The following is a 17,427-nucleotide window of genomic DNA, read 5'->3' on the forward strand; positions in this document are numbered from 1 at the left end:
CCTTCTGGCATCTGACCATAAAGAGCTTTCTTCTTCCCTTGAAGAAAGTGTTTCTGGCTATACTGCCATGCTATTGCAGAGACTTTGCTGCTTTCGTGACAAGCAGGACAGAAAACTAACTCTACTGGTCGCTCTTCAGCGATCAGAGGAAAACTGGCTGTGGTTATAGTGACTGAGAGTGTCGTAACTCTTCACTGGATCATTTTCTTAAAAAGAATCTTTAATGATGGGAAAACCTTATTTAATAGAAGCGTGTGCTTATACTCATGTACAGCACCATGGAATCAATGGTGCTATATAAATAATAATAATAATAATAATAATAATAATAATAATAATATATCGCCTCCATTAATATACTGGAGTGAAGAGTAACTTTAACGAGGGTCTCAGCAGTCCATTAATGAGCAATATGTAATATGACAGTTTTTTCTGCAGTGATACTGCTGGAGAATTGAACACTGCCATTTTCGCCTTTCCTATATTTGGAGTGATCCTCTATCCTGGACACACCTATCTTAGTTTCTCTAAGTACCGGTGCAGAGAGAGGCACTCGGAGAGCGGGGAGTGCGTTACCTGCAGCGCTCTCTATTTAACGTGCGTCCTCGTTGGTTACATTGCTCTTCGGTAATCTCACAGACACATTTGCAGTTTTTAGGATTTAAAGTTCTCCGCTGACGACATGGTAGACAAGCAGACCTGACGTAAGGAAAAAAAAAATGAGCAGACGTTAAGGATAAGCCAATCTGCCGAAATTTATATTATCCAAATTGTCTCTTCAGAGAGGAAGAGGATGTGAACTCTAGCGCCACCTATCGGAAGCAACGATCCTGCAAGTCATTATCGACCCTTTAACAAGCCTTGCAATATGATGTGGGATAAAGACAAAATCAGAATTTCAATTTGTATACATAGTGTTTCGGGGTATTACCCCTCATCAGTGCAAAGTATGATATCTGATTTGACTGGGTGAGAGGCTAAGACTGGGATCTAAGGGGTAAGGTTTCTCCTTGTGGAGAGTGACATGCCAGGTCTAGCATGCCAGTATAGGAGGCTTCAATGTCCTGCATGCTCCTCTATATTTGGCAGAATTACTCCAATTTGGCTGGGAAATTCCATTTACACCAAATTTATGCAATGCTGCTAACTGAATACATCCTGATTGCTGTTAAAAATAACTGATTATTATTATTAAGCTCTGAGGTCTCCTGGCTCCAAAATGTAATAGACGGATGGGCCAGGAAGGGCTAATGAAACAACTCCCCTCGCCCGTTGCCTGCCCCTGCCATCGCAGTCCCCTGCTTGCTACCTAAGCTCCAGCACTGGTTTTTTTATTCACTCTTCTCCAACGCTTCCTACGCGGACAAGTCCTTGACGCGCATTATGACATTGTGATGTGCATCACGCTAAGGGATCATGACATCCGGTTCGACCGCGTGGAATGGTGCACGTTATGCCGTCATAAAGTGCGATTTGTCAACGCAGGAAGCTTTGGAGAAGAGTGAATAAAACACCAAAGCTGGAGCTTAGGGAGCGAGAGGAGGACTGGAGGGGACCTGTGGCTGCAGGGACAGGTGACGGCCCGGGCGAGGTGAGTATACTATTTTATTGTTTTTAACCCCTTCCCGGCTGATACGAACCTGACTGGCCGCCATTTTGCTGGATTGATGCAATTTGAATCCCCCCAAAAATTTGTATTTTCTGGAGTCTGACAATTTTGGAATATCCTAAGGTGTAAGAGGTAATGTTTCTGCTTATGGAGAGTGGCAAGCCAAGCCTGGCATGTCAGAGTGAGACAATTAATAAAAATAATAATAATCTCTTTATATAGCGCCAACATATTCCGCAGCGCTTTACAGTTTGCACACATTATCATCACTATCACAATCTAAATTCCCTATCAGTATGTCTTTGGAATGTGGGAGGAAACCGGAGTACCCGGAGGAAACCCACACAAACACGGGAGATCATGCTAGAAGAGCAGAACAGATCTTTTCAATATTTAATGGTTGCTGCGAGAACTGCAGATCAGCTCTTTTTCTCTAAAATAGGAGCTGATCTGCAGCACCTGGCAGCGACTGCTACACATTGCACGGAGCTGTGCTGCTCAGCTCCATTTAGTGCTTTCATCAGTTATCGGTGCTAATAACAGCCGATCACTGGAGGTACCAGGTGTTGGACTCAGATGTTATTGACCTATTCTAGGGATAACTCATTAATATTATATACCCAGACAATCTGAAAACCGCTCCAAAAATGCCGGATTCTCACATCTGTTGGACCCTGATGCACGGACTGTCTGCGACTCACTTGATCTGACATGGACGGCATCACATATGGAGTTTGGGTAAAGGGACCCACGACCGGTCCGTGAATCATGGACAGTAACACACGGATACAGGGAAAATAAGTATTTGATTCACTGCCGATTTTACAAGTTTTCCCACCTACAAAGAATGGAGAAGTCTGTAATTTGTATCATAGGTACACTTCAACTGTGAAAGACAGAGTCTAAAAATAAAAACAGAAAATCACATTGTATTTTTGTATTTTTTTTAAATAATTAAATTGCATTTTATTGCACAAAATAAGTGTTTGATCACGTCCCAAGCAGCAGGAATTCTGTCTCTCACAGAACTGTTTGTTTTTCTGTAAGAACTCTACACTCAATACCTGCATTAATTGTACCTGTTTGAACTCAGTACCCGTATAAAAGACTCCTGTCCACACAATCAATTACACTCCAACCTCTCCACCATGGCCAAGACCAAAGAGCTGAGGACACCAGGGACAAAACTGTAGACCTGCACAAGGCTGGGATCGGATACAAGACAATAGGTAAGCAGCTTGGTGAGAAGGCAACAACTGTTGGCAGTTATTACAAAATGGAAGAAACACAATATGACTGTCAATCTTCCTCGATCTGAGGCTCTATGCAAAATCTCTCCTCGGGGGGTAAGGATGATTCTGAGAAAGGTCAGGAATCAGCCTAGAACTAGACGGGAGGACCTGGTCAATGACCTGAAGAGAGCTAGGGCCACAGTCTCAAACATTAACATTATTAACACACTATGCCGTCATGGAATAAAATCCTGGAGGGCACACAAGGTCCCCCCTGCTCACACCAGCACATGCCCAGGCCCGTTTGAATTTCACCAATGACCATCTGGATCATCCAGAGGAGGCATGGGAGAAGGTCATGTGGTCAGATGAGACGAAAATACAACTTCTTAGTATCAACTCCACTTGCCGTGTTTGGAGGAAGAAGAAGGATGAGTATAATCACAAGAACACCATCCCAACCAAGAACCATGGTGGGGGAAACATCATACTCTGAGGATGCTTTCTCCAAAGTGGACAGGACTACTGCTCCGTATTGAAGGGAGGATGGATGGGGTCATGTATCGCAAGATTTTGGCCAACAACCTCCTTCCCTCAGTGAGAGCATTGAATATGGGTCGTGGCTGAGTCTTCCAGCATGACAATGACCTGAAACACAGAGCCAGGGAAACTAAAGAGTGGCTCCCTTAGAAGCATTTCAAGGTCCTGGAGGGGCCTAGCCAGTCTCCAGACCTGAGCCTATTAGAGAATCTTTGGAGGGAACTAAAACTCAATGTTGCCCAGCGACAGAACCGAAACCTTAAAGATCTGGAGAAGATCTGTATAAAGGAGGGGGCCAAAATCCCTGCTGCAGTGTGTGCAAACTTGGTCAAACAACTACAGGAAACATCCGACCTCTGTAACTGCAAACAAAGGTTTCTATGCCAAATATTAAGTTCTGTTTTTCTATTGTATTAAATACTCATTTCATGCAATAAAATGCAAATTAATTATGTAAAAATCAAACAATGTGGTTTTCTGGATTTTTTTTAGATTCCGTCTGTCACAGTTGAAGTGTACCTACAAAAAAAATTACAGACCTCTCCATTCTTTGTAGGTGGGAAAACTTGCAAAATCGGCAGCGTATCAAATACTTATTTTCCCCACTGAATGTGAATGTACAACATTAACATAATTATGGATTTCTCATTGAATTTAATGGGGTGCGCTGTATGGGTGTTTTTCACACAGATTTTGGAAAATCCATGTGAAATACTCTTTTTTTTAACCTGGTTCACCTCAATTCACCTGATACCATAAATGTCAGCATAGACTATTACACCCAAATTGAGGATCTTAGGAACCATCCAATCATATAAAGGTAATCCGCACATTAGGAAAGACAAAGAAAGTTGTCCATACGAATAATAAAGTAAGCATTTTAGGAGTCCAGCTGGAGATTAAATCGTCAATCGCTCATTTTGTTTTTTTAATTAAAAGTGCAAAAAGAAAGACACAGCAATTTTGATGTGGGTTTTTTTCACAGTAAGTACACCAGCCTCATCAGGTGTTGGATTAATATTTAGCAACGTATGCTTGTTTGTATTGGGAAATTTGGTGTCAGATCCGCTTTAAGTAAGTTTGGATGAAGCTGGAGATGGGAGAAAACAGATATGCATATGCTAAGCGAAAAGTAAAGCATGGATTTCCTATATCCAGAAATGGAAGAAAAACAGAACATAAATCTAAAAATAAGGAAAACTGTGAACGGTCCCTTGAGATTTAGGGCAACTGCTGACTATGCATATTGCTACATGACTTGTATAGGAGTTTATTTCCAGTCTGACTATTCAGGAAAGAGAACTAACATGTTCCCATTTTTTTTTGGAGACTTTTCCCTTTGATCTCTACCCTTTGACCTCCCAGCAGACCTTCCCATGACCCAGGGATTGCTACTGCTGTCTAACATGTCACTCACCCTCCATCCTGCTACAAACCTGGTGTTTTTTGAGGCTCCTTTCCCCCTTTTCCCTTTCCGCCTCCTTTTTTTTTCTTTTTTGTCACCTGAGATCGAAGAGATCCTGCTGAAAGAGAGAGAAAACCACGTGGCGTAAGCTCAATACACACCGGGGACAATATGTTCTATAGGTCAAGAAAAAATCAATTTATGCTACGGTATGAAAAAGAAAAAGAAAAGTCGCACTAAACTAATGAAAGGAGAGCGGCGTACCGGCTGCATGGACGTAGGATAGCACGGATAGCCGGCAGATGGTGACTCACCGGCTGTTGTTCATGCCGGATTTAGCAGAAAGCACAATGGCGCGCCGTAGTTCATCCATCAAGATTTTTCTGACATCAGCAAATAAAGCTCAGCTCACGCAAAAGAAAGAGTCAACTCATGGGTTCAACCGAGGTGAGGGAACATGAATTCACTGAGCAAAATTGGTGCCATGTTATTCTGCCTGGTGGCACAGATATCCTGACTATGGAGCTGGAGCGCCCATTCTCCACCTGTAACATTGGAATCTGAATGTTGGGGCCCTATAGTCCCAATGGTGGAAACCAGTGCCTCCTACATTGGGGGGAGGGAACAAGAGGCGAGCAGGGGCGCAACAATAGTGGGAGCAGGGGTTGCTGTCGCACCCAAACTCTGGAGCCTAGAGACCCCCAAAAGGTCCCTTTTGCCCATTTGAGAAGATCATTACTATTATCTCGATTTATCATTCTGGTGTTTTCTTTTTCTTTTTTTGTTCTTCTTTTGACAGTCACATGTGGATGTTTTGTTTTTATGCATCCATCATCTAGGTTTTGGATGACGCCATTTATTTTACCATAGAATATACTGAAAATGGTAAAGAATGAAAAAAAAAAAGAAGAAATTTAAAGCAATTTTGCAGTTGTATTTATTGTGGGCTTATATTTTATTTATATATGTCAATTTTGCAATAACCTAAGCTTTCTTCTACGAATCAATACTGTTCTGATAATGCCAGATTTATAGAAGAAATGTACATTTCGTTTTACTACCTAAACAAAAAAAAATTTGCAAGCAAAATTTGGCTTCAATCGCCATAACTTTTTTTTTTTTGCTCTATAAACTTATATGAGGACTTTTTAGCAGCACTTGGGTAACACAAAAACATGATCCCAGACTCTTACTGTAAAGGGAATCTGTCAACAGGTTTTTGCTACCCCATCTGAGAGGGGGCCAGAGACACTGATTCCAGTCATGTATCACTTACTGGGCTGCTTGCTGCAGTTTTGCTACAATTCCTGTTTTCTCTGCTGTAAATCTAGCAGTTCTCTGAATCCTGAGCTGTGTATATCGATGCCCACTCCACTGATTGGCTGAATTCTGTGTACATTGTCAGCAAGCTGCCAATTAGTGGTGGGGGACGTGGTTCAGAAATATGGAGGACTACATGGTAGCAGCTTTACTTGTCCTCTAATGATAATCTCCTGCTGATAAAACTGTTGTTTTTTTCAAAACTACAGCAAGCAGCCGAGTAAGTGATACATCTCCAGAATCAGTGTCCCTACATCATGCGGTTCTCAGATTAGATGGCAATATCCTGGTGACAGATTCCCTTTAAGAGAAGTATTTAGGCTGCATTCACATACGTAGTTTTTCTTGCATTTTTTTAAAGCAGTTTTTGATCCAAACACAGTTGTGGATTCAAAAGACTTTAGTATCAGTCTTTTTTTATCTGCTTCCAACTTCGGCATCAAAAACTGTACCAGCTGTAAACAGAAGGAGCAGGAACAGGAGGAGGATATTGGAAAGCAACACTGGTAGATAGATGTAGGAACTTTACCTGCTGGCCTGCATTGTGTTATTGGCATGTGGCCTGTAATACATAAAAATAGTAGAATTATGTTGTCATTCATAGAGAAACTTCAGGATATAATTAGAATTTATTACTCTATAACCATGTTCTCCTGCCTGGAGGAATGTACCCCATCACTAATTTATGAGCCATGAAATGTCCTAATATTCTAATGATCCTGCTTACAAGGTGGAAATTACATCACACACATATTACTCACATGCGGACAGAAATTATAGCTTCTATGCTACAGGAAAAACTTTGGTTGATTTATTAGTTCAAATAGGTAAAATGTTTTTCTTATGTAACGCCATCATTTCATTATTCCGAATTTCCTAGCTTAAATCTAATTTCAGGACCATATTGATGCACTGTATATCACCGACTACAGTTAGGAATATGAAGGAATTGTCCACTTTTTTTTTTTACTTAAATTTATGTATTTGGGGCTCAAGATAATTTCTGTGTTTCATTAAAAAAAAGTCAACATTTGGCGTCTGCAGGCTCTTTATTTCCCGCCACGTTTACCTTTGAGGTTGACTGTGGTCATAAATCTGATAAGAGGAGCTCAGAAAAAAAGGAAGAGGAAAAAAAAAGAGACACAAACTCCTTATCAGATCGTTATAGTGAGCTCACTGATGGATTCTCAGTTAACTCAGTCTGTAGTTAGTAATAAACCAGAGAGTATAGAAGTGTGTTGTTTTTTACAGAGCCATAGACTTGCATTGCCAATTTCTATACGACACTTGTAGCAACATTGGACACGTCTCCGATTTTTTTCCAACAGCCATTCAGTCCGAGTGTGATCCGTGAAAACCACAGATGGGACTCGTCCAAGAACATCGGTCGTGTGTACGAGCCCTTACACTAATTTTAGCTGTAGCCTAAGTTACGCTAATAAATTAACCTTGAAATAGACAAAGGAAGTCATTGCAATATTTATATTCATGATCTAGAACTTTCCAACATCTTATATGGAACTGTAATCCATGTCTTGTGCAAGAGAACAACTGAGCTGCGACACGGACTGGTTTATTCATTTGCAAATACCAACAAGTCCACAACCCGAACGTTGCAAAACCGCTCATCACATTGGTATTATAATGTTTTACTGCTACCTGTGTGTACGTGCTGGATACATACTACACGTCCCAACTGAGGGTTTGGAAACGTAAATGTCTTTGCCTTTCTGCTCTTCCTCTGGTTTTCCATGTAGAATCTTCTTCTTATTAATTGTATTATTATTACTATAACTATTATTATCATCATTATTATTAGCAGTAGTAATCTTATTATCAATACTATTATACTATTATTATTAGCATCATTATTAGTAGAAGTAGGAGTATCATCCTTATTATTATCCATGTTATCTTTATTATAATTATTATCCTTAGTACTATTATTATTATTGTCATTATTATTTTATTAGTAGTAGTATTATCCTTATTATTATTATTATCCTTACTATCATCATCATTATTATTATTATTATTATTATTATTATCCTTAGTACTATTATTATTATTATCCTTAGTACTATTATTATTATTATTATTATAATTCTTCTTATTATTATTATCATTATTATCCTTATTATTATTATCCTTATTATTATGCACATTTAATCGAAGTACATTTAATCAAAGTACGAGGCAGTTATAACATGGCAGTTAGACAGGGCAGGAGACAGGTAAGACATTTATATACATCTACTCCCTGTACATTTGGATTACAACAAATATATACCTTATGCATTTATGTAATTTATATCCTCCCTGCTGCATTCACACACTTCCACCGCCCTGGCATTAACTCTCTACACTCCATCCATATTGGCTCCTCACTCCTTTCCTCTCCTATGTATAGCACTCACGCTCTTTTCACATTGCTAAATTGCACAGATCCATTCAGTCCCACCATTCAACATAAGAGACGCTCTCACAAATCACTTAACCATCTGCTCACTCTTTCTATCCTCCTTCTCCTAGTCGCAGGAGACATTGCTCCCAACCCTGGTCTCCCATGTTATAGAAGGTCAACCCCCCCCAACTGCTACACTCAGAAACCGCTCTAATCTTATTAACGTTCCCTACATGTCATCTGTCTCTCTTACTTGTGCCCTTTGGAATTCTCGCTCAGTGTGTAACAAACTCTCCTTCATTCATGACTTCTTCCTTTCTAATTCTCTTAACCTTCTGGCTCTTACTGAAACCTGGATCCAGCAGTCAGACACTACCGCTGCTGCTGCTCTTTCATACGGGGGACTACACTTCTCTCATACCCCAAGATCAGACAATAGAGCAGGTGGAGGCGTAGGTCTGCTCCTATCACCAAAATGTACCTTTTAGGTTATCCCTCAAGTACCCCCACTTGTCTTCCCTTCTTTTGAGGTCCATGCCGTCAGACTCTACACCCATTTCTCCATGCAAGTGGCGGTGGTATATCGTCCTCCCGGCCTCTCCCATCAGTTCCTGGATCATTTTGCCACTTGGCTTCCACATTTTCTCTCCTGTGACATCCCTACCCTCATCATGGGCGATTTCAACATCCCCATTGCTCTTCCCCTCTCCCCATCTGCTACTCACCTTTTATCTCTAACCTCCTCGTTTGGCCTTTCGCAGCTTACTAATTCTCCAACGCATGAAGACGGAAATTCCCTCGACTTGGTCTTCTCTCGGCTTTGTACAGTGGATGATTTTGCAAACTCCCCTCTCCGGCTCTCTGACCACAATCTTCTTTCATTCTCTATCAAGAACTGCCAGGCCGCTCAGGTCACCCCCACTGTCCAGACTTATAGAAACATACAGGTCATTAACACCCAGAAACTTATGAAGTGCAGTCTTCATTGGCCCCTATCTCCTTCCTCTCATGTCCTGATTCTTCATTGAAGCATTACAATAAAACACTTCAAAGTGCCCTGGATGAATTTGCACCCCATATAAATAGAACACCACAACACAGACGGCGACAACCTTGGCACACGGTGCAAACACGTTTCCTGCACCGGTGCTCCAGGTGCGCCGAACGTCTGTGGAGAAAATCCAATCTACACGAAGATTTCATCCATTATAAGTTTATGCTTCGAACATACAACACTGCCCTTCACCTCTCCAAACAAACCTATTCAACACCCTCATCACCTCACTGTCCAATAACCGTAAATGTCTTTTTGACACTTTTCATTCATTCTCTACTCAACCCAAGAGTACAGGCCCCAACCACGGAGCTTTGAGCTGACGATCTGGCCAATTACTTCAAAGAAAAAACTGACCAGATCCGACAGGAAATTATCTCCCAATCACCTCATACCATGCACTGTCCTCCCTCCCCCCACTGCAGCTAGCTCACTCTCTGATTTTGAACCAGTCACAGAAGAAGAAGTAAGCAGGCTCCTTGCATCTTCTCGCCCAACCACTTGCACCAATGACCCATTTCCGTCACATCTCCTCCAGTCCCTTTCCCCTGCTGTCACCCCTCACCTAACTAAAATATTTAACCTCTCTCTCCCTTCTGGTATCTTTCCCTCCTCATTTAAGCATGCCATTACTGTATACATCCACGGTATACATCCCTCGAGCAAAACTGTGCCGCTAACTATATTTCTAATCTTCCCTTCATCTCTAAAGTCCTGGAACGCTTGGTCCACTCCCGTCTTATCCGCTATCTCTTCGATAACTCTCTTCTCGACCCTCTCCAATCCGGTTTCCGCTTTTTACAATCTACTGAAACTGCCCTCACTAAAGTCTCTAATGATCTGCTAACAGCTAAATCAAATGGTCATTACTCCATGCTAATTCTCTTGGATCTCTCTGCAGCATTCGACACTGTGGATCATCAGCTCCTCCTCACTATTGTTAGGAGTCAGGTTCCTGTGTCTGCTCTGCAGGAATCCAGACCCTTACATTCTGCGGTCTCTTGCTCTTTATCTACCGCAGAGGAGATTGCCTTGCAGCAAATCTCTCCAGGGGCTAAGTCCCTCTGTCATCCTACTGAGCATGCTCATGAGACGGTTTCCCATTGGAGATCGGGAGTCATGTGCTCAGGTCCTGCTCCAGATCTCATTGGTTCATCTCGGAGATCTGGAAGCTTGCGGCAGGTCCTGGCTGCTATAAAAAGCGCGCATGGCCGTTCCGCCATGCGCTCGTATAGACTATACTGCTATGTGTGAATGGTGACGGATGTATGATTCTGGTGACTGATTTATTATGAAACCCCTTCCCTCTGATATTACGCATGTGGTTAGGGATTTAGTTCAGTAGTCTGCACCAGTCTGTGGCAAGCCTTAGGCCACTGTGCACACCGCACCTCTGCGCTAGCGTCCGACATAGCGCCTGCTTTGTAGCTATGTCGCCCAGCGGCAGTGTCCTGCACTGCCCTGCAGTTGCAGCCCTTCTTGGCGTTCGCAGTAGTGACGCCGCACACACGGTAGGTCTAGACGGACGCAGACCCTCTGTCTTAGTTCCTGCTCCTGTGACCTTATACCGTGTGTGCATTTACCTGAGGCCTGTGACTCTAACAGGCTCAGCCTTTTTGTGTGTTTTTGTTGCGGCGCCTCTGTGTGTGAACAGAGCCCGCTCTGTGCACTTCGGGTGAAGTTGAACCCATGCGCATCATACCGCCATATTGCTCATCTGTCATTACTCAGCAGTGGTTGTAACACACCTACTGCACAGTGGACCCCGAGCGGCGAACACACTTTATTATTATTTTTATTTAGTGTGTCCCGCCGTTCCTAACAACTATGCTCCGTTCCATTGGCCTCAAGGACACCATTCTCTCCTGGTTCTCCTCCTATCTCTCTGACCGCTCCTTTACTGTATCTTTTGCTGGTTCCTCCTCCTCTCATCTTTCCCTTACTGTTGGGGTCCCCCAAGGATCGGTCTTAGGCCCCCTCCTCTTCTCCTTGTACACTGCCCCTATTGGTCAAACAATCAGTAGATTTGGTTTCCAGTACCATCTCTATGCTCATGACATCCAATTATACACTACTTCTCCTGACATCACGCCAGCCTTTCTAGAAAACACCAGCGTTTGTCTAAACGCTGTGTCTAACAACATGTCCTCACTATACCTGAAACTGAACCTGTCAAAGACTGAACTCCTCCTTGTGTTTCCTCCCGCTACTAATGTACCTATACCCGACACTGGCATTTCCGTGTGTGCTTCCACTATTACTCCCCAGCGACATGCCCGCTGTCTTGGGGTCATACTTGACTCCGAGCTTTCCTTTGCCCACTACATACGATCACTGGCTCGCTCTTGTTATCTGCACCTGTGGCGCCCCTGAGGCTCAGTCGCCACAGAGGTACTGCACCTCCTCCTAAGGTGTGGTGCCCCACCATCCAGGTAAGTTGGAGGCTCCTGACCACGCTCCAACACTCGCACCCCACACAACAGAGTAGTTCAGCAAAGCCACATTGCAGCTCCTTGCTTGGAGTGTAGCAGAGCACCTTTGGTGGCTCCCTGCTTGGAACACGAAACGTGCTGGGAGGTGGGTGGAGTTAAGAATACATAAAAGAGCGGGAAGGTTTAGAATTACAGGTCAGTCTGGGAGAGGAAGCCACTCAGAGAGGAGTGAGGAAAGAAGATCCCTGAGAGAAGGATGGAGGAAGGAGGTGCTGCAGCAGACCTCAGTGACCTGAGCCAGCTGGCACGGGAAAGGAAAGAAGGAGAAAGACATTGAACTGAAACCTCATCTTCCATAAGAGAGAGAGATTAGAACGGAATGAAGGAGTAAAAGGGAACAGAGGACGTGGGTTAGAGGAAGAACCCTGCCTAGAAATTCTAATCGCAAGGCCGGGGCCCGGTCCCCGAGGTTGTATGGACACTAATGGTTCTGCAGCAGACACCGGTGGAGTAGTGGGCTGTAAATGCACTACTCCCATCTAAGACTTGGGGGCACAACAGCAACTTGGATAGTGAGCCGGGACTCAGGAGTAAGGAGTCCCCGAAGCAGGCTACAGCTGTCTGCCGTACAAGTAGAGTTCTTGGGAAGATCTGTCGGGAGGCACTCCAGTGTAACTCAGTACTGGGAGATCTTCACACTTAAAAGCGCTATAGAGGAGACGTTCAGAAAGGCACATGTTGGCGGAGTGTTGGAAGGGAGCATTCCATCTTGCCTGGAGGTTGACTGAGCCCCTGACCCGGAGGACACGGCACGGAGGCAGGCACCTGTGTGTACTACAGACTGTGAGTAAAGCTTTGGAACTACATGCCCTGGTGTCCTCCATTCATTCTTGCGCCAACGCATCCAGCCCCGCTACATCTGGGTACCAGCTTCTACACCGCTTGTGCCTCTCCTCTTCCCCCACATCTACACTGCCCTGGGGCTACAGCTCCACCTGTGGGGAGCTTCACCATCTTGGCTGCAACACACCACCAGTCCCAGTGGATCTGCATGCAGCGTCGGCCTAACATCTCACTTGCCGAACACCACAGGTGGCGTCACGAACTATTCATTCAAATCATTACATTCCCCCCATTACTTGGGCGCCCAGGGCCACGGACCGGGTGCCCGCTGCTGTGACACATCCCGCTGATACCGGTCCGGTACCGAGTACCCCCACAGCCCTGGGAGGGCGACCCACACCTCAAAAACATTTCTAGAATTCGACCTTTTCTTACTTTTGACTCCGCAAAAACTCTTACTGTTTCTCTTATTCATTCTCGTCTGGACTATTCAGATACAAACCAGACAGGCCTAAATGCATCTGCACTAATACAGGGTGCAGCGGCCCCAAGTAAAATGGCAGCTGCACAGGTGCATAAATACCTAATGAAACAGCCAGCCTACAATTGGGGATTGGCCGTGTGGTACACCAGTGCAGAAGAAATAATCCGCATGTGGCAGTGTTCACACAGGGAATGCAGGGCTTCTGGTTCACAACCTCTTATTAACACCGTATAGGGGGGCTGCCCAGTGCCAACTAGAATGCATCCCGTGTGAACAGAGGCCACAAGTTTGCAGAACCATTTGGGCCCTCATTCCTCTTGGTATCTGTTATGATCTATGTGATTATTGTTATGCTGTAATGTCTATTGTCTGTATAGTGGCGCTCCTGAGGGTTCAGTCGCCACAGAGGTACTGTACCTCCTCCTGAGGTGTGGTACCCCACCATCCAGGTAAGGTGGAGACCCCTGACCACGCTCCAACACCTGCACCCCACACAACATAGTAGTGTAGCAAAGCACCCTTTGGTGGCTCCCTGCTTGGAACACGAAGCGTGGAGTTAGTTGGCACTAAAAGAGTGGGAAGAGGATAGGAAGTAGTCAGTTTGTCTCAGGAGTCTGATGAGTTCAGTCTGTGAGAGAAGATCCCCAGAGTGGGATGGATGGAAGGAAGTGCTGCAGCCGACCTCAGTGATCTGGGTCCGCTGGCACAGGAAAGGAACATTGATAGAAAGCCTGACTCTCCATAAGAAGGAAAGGGTTAGTACGGAACGTGAGGAGAAGAAGATGACTAAGAATTAGGGTTAGAGGAGAACCCTTCCCAAGTTCTAAGCGCAAGGCCGGGGCCCGGTCCCCGAGGTTGTATGGATACTAATGGTCCTGCAGCAGACACCGGAGGAATAGAAGTTGTCACCACTTTATTCCCACACCAGACTTGGGGGCACAACAGCAACTGGATAGTGAGCCGGAACTTAGTAGGAAGGAGTCCCCGAAGCAGGCTACAGCTGTCTGCTGTACAAGTAGAGTTCATAGGAGCATCTAACAGGAGGAACTCCAGTGTAACTCAGTACTGTGAGTACTTCACTAAAGGCGCTAAGAGGGAGACGTTAAAAAAAGGCACATATGTTGGCAGAGTGTTGGAAAGGAGTACTTCATCTTGCCTGGAGGTTGGCTGAGCTCCTGACCTGGAGGACACGGCACGGATGCGGGCTCTGGTGCCACAACAGACTGTGAGTAAAGCTTTGGAACTACATGCCCTGGTGTCCTCCACTTATTCCTGCGTCAACCTGCCTGGCACTGCTACATCCCCTGCGCCTGACACTACACCATCTATGTGTCACTTCACCTACTCTGCCCTGGGACTACAGCCCTGCCTGTGGAGGGCTATAACATCATTGCTGCACCGCACCATCAGTCCCAGAGGATCTGTCTGCAGCGTCGGCTTACATCTTCACTGCCGAACACCACAGGTGGCGTCTCGACTTATTCATTCATAAACTCTAATCATCATAAGCACACTGAACATTTCCCCTTTTTACAATGGACGCCCAGGGCCACGGGCCGGGTCCAAGCTGCCGTGACATCTCCCATTGAAGCTCATCGGGCCTGGTACCGAGTACCCCGCCAGCCCTGGGAGGGCGACCCAGTACAAGTCCTCTCTGAAATGTAAAGTGCTGCCGAATATGTCGGCGCTATAGAAATAAAATTTATTATTATTAATTATTATTATTATTATCCATATTATTCTTATCTTTATTATTATTATCCTTATTATCATTATTATTATTATTATCCATATTATTCTTATCTTTATGATTAACTCAATCAAAAGTCAATTGGAAAGTAAGATGCCCATTTTAATTGCGGTCTATGATAGGCACTGGGTTATCACTCATTTTACTGCTGACCTAGACTAGGTAGGTGCTGATTAGTTTCCTGGGGTCTAGATCATTCAGGCATCAATTTTTCTTATATGCGACCTATCCGTGATTTTCTATGATATTCCATGGGGCCGTTCACATGTCTGATTTCCTAGGATTGAGTGGTGTGTTTAAAAAATGTAGATGTATCCGATTTTGATCCAAATGTCGGATTAAAATCGTCAATGCAAGTCTATGCTTCCGTGAAAAAAATTGGACCACACTCGGATGACATCAGAGTGCAGTCTGATTTTCACGGACTATCAGAATGGAGAAGGTGGAAAAACTTTATGTTTTCTCCACGTATGAGAAAATCTGATGTCACGCGGACTAAACTCTGATCCAAATTTTTCTCATACATAGAAAACACTTGACGTCTCTTGGAGGTCAAGCATTAATACATGGTATCCAGTAAGGGTTTAAGTCATTGGGCGGAAATAACAAAATCATTTTTTGGAACATAGTTGATGATATGATCTACATACAGTACCTATAGTGAGTTTTCATCTGTCATACATGTGCAATGTAAGAAAAAATTCTATTACTGATTAATATTGATATTAGTAATATGTGATAACATTGATATATTCACATGTAAAGGGCCATGGAATAAATGGCACTATAATAATAATAGATAATAATAATATATAGACATCAGATTAAGCTTGAACGAAATGGTCGAGTTCAACCATAGCAAACGATTGGTCATTTTGACCAACAAATGACCAATGAACAGACGTAATCATTCATTCACAACACCGGTCTGGCATGTTGGATTATAATAATATATCAATATCGAATAATGACAAAAGTCTTAGTGGATCTCATACACTTTAGATTAAGGTTGAACGAAATGGTTGAGTTCGACCATAGCAAATGATCGTTCATTTTGACCAACAACCGATCGATGAACGTATGCAATCATTCATTCACAACATTGGTCTGTCATGTTGGATTTTCCTGGCCAAGGATCAGTACTGCCTTAATAATTGGCCAAACCCCCCCAATACTTGCTGAAGTAGTCTACGTTGTATCTTTGATCATTCACGAAGGATGGAGTGTCGGTAATGTGTATTGGGACCTTTACATCAATAACATGATGATGACCCTACTGACATGCCTGCAATGCAATGCAAAGCTTTTGTGAAAAAGTCGAGATTTATGTAAATCGCGTATTTACCTGCATTCACATTCCGTGTGTTGAATCACAGAGATTTCTGTCAATTCCGGAAACGATTTGGATTTATGAACCTGTACCTGAAAAAAAAAGTTAAAATATTGAAATGTATGTTTTAGTAATTGCAGAACTACTTCTCAATGCTGTCTGATACAGGCAGTTTTCTTAGACTTTTATATTGGTAGCCTACCCTAGGAGTTTTCTTACTAAGGATATGTTCACACTATGGGTTTTCAGGTGTTTTTTTAGTAGTTTTGCTAAAAAAAATACTCAAAAGAACCTGTTTATTTCTATCTACGGATCTGTGCATATGGCGTCATTTAGAGTCTCCCAAGGCAAAGTTGCTCAAGAAAAATGTCCGCGGTCGTTCTTCTGGAGCAGCTTTGCCATTGTTCTTGCAGCGGTAAGTAGCGACAGTTCCATTCCATAGGAGTTTTTTGTATTTTAGAAAGACAGTCAACGGAAAACGTATAAAAAAAATCCAAAACGTTAAAATAAAGTCTATAGAAAACAATAACAAAATAGCTTCAGGATAAAAAAAAAAAACCCTGCATTTTCTTCCACTTGAAAACCTTGTCATAGGTTTACAGGAAAAAAAAAAAGTAGTGCGAACCAATCGTTAATGTACTTTCATATGTGCCGAATGGCAGGAATTTGTGCCGCACAGCGAAAAAAAATGGTTTTAAAACTGACTAAAATCAGGGGTCTAAAAACAATTTTTGCAATCCAGTTTAATGAAAGATTTTGCACCCTTTGGCTTTTAGTGGCTGCGTGTTCCCTAACCACAACTTTGGTGTGACCTGGGGTCATAAATCACCTGAGAGGAGCGCCAAAAAAAAAAAAGAAGAAAAAATAATAGTTTCAACCTCTCCCAGAATGAGCTCGCTGACTGATTCTCAGTTAACCCATTCTACAGCTAGCATCACACAGGCTTTAGATGGGAAAAAAAAGTTCAACTTTTTATTGAAACCACAAAATGATTTTTAGCCAAAAATACAAGCATTTAACAATT

The 17,427-nt window shown here is 43.2% G+C and overlaps 1 protein-coding gene and 1 long non-coding RNA gene across 3 annotated transcripts in view; one reads left to right on the plus strand and one right to left on the minus strand.

The window, feature by feature from the left end:
• Positions 1–17,427, plus strand: part of LOC141058358 (uncharacterized) — a 69,111-nt gene that overhangs the window by 7,898 nt on the left and 43,786 nt on the right. The window lies entirely within an intron of this gene.
• Positions 1–17,427, minus strand: part of LOC141058356 (vascular endothelial growth factor A-like) — a 52,117-nt gene that overhangs the window by 5,921 nt on the left and 28,769 nt on the right. The window contains exons 5-8 of one of the 2 annotated variants that reach the window (XM_073554596.1): positions 16,419–16,495; positions 6,636–6,668; positions 4,818–4,901; positions 577–699 (exon numbers count right to left, since the gene is read on the minus strand). In XM_073554596.1, coding sequence (XP_073410697.1) covers positions 577–699; positions 4,818–4,901; positions 6,636–6,668; positions 16,419–16,495 — 317 coding nt within the window. Of the gene's footprint in view, positions 1–576; positions 700–4,817; positions 4,905–6,635; positions 6,669–16,418; positions 16,496–17,427 lie in introns of both variants that reach the window. The other variant, XM_073554595.1, reaches the window with a different exon arrangement.

The sequence above is a fragment of the Dendrobates tinctorius genome, unplaced genomic scaffold, assembly GCF_039654945.1.
Source record: "Dendrobates tinctorius isolate UK_male_01 unplaced genomic scaffold, ASM3965494v1 ptg000211l, whole genome shotgun sequence".
Classification (NCBI taxonomy): domain Eukaryota; kingdom Metazoa; phylum Chordata; class Amphibia; order Anura; family Dendrobatidae; genus Dendrobates; species Dendrobates tinctorius.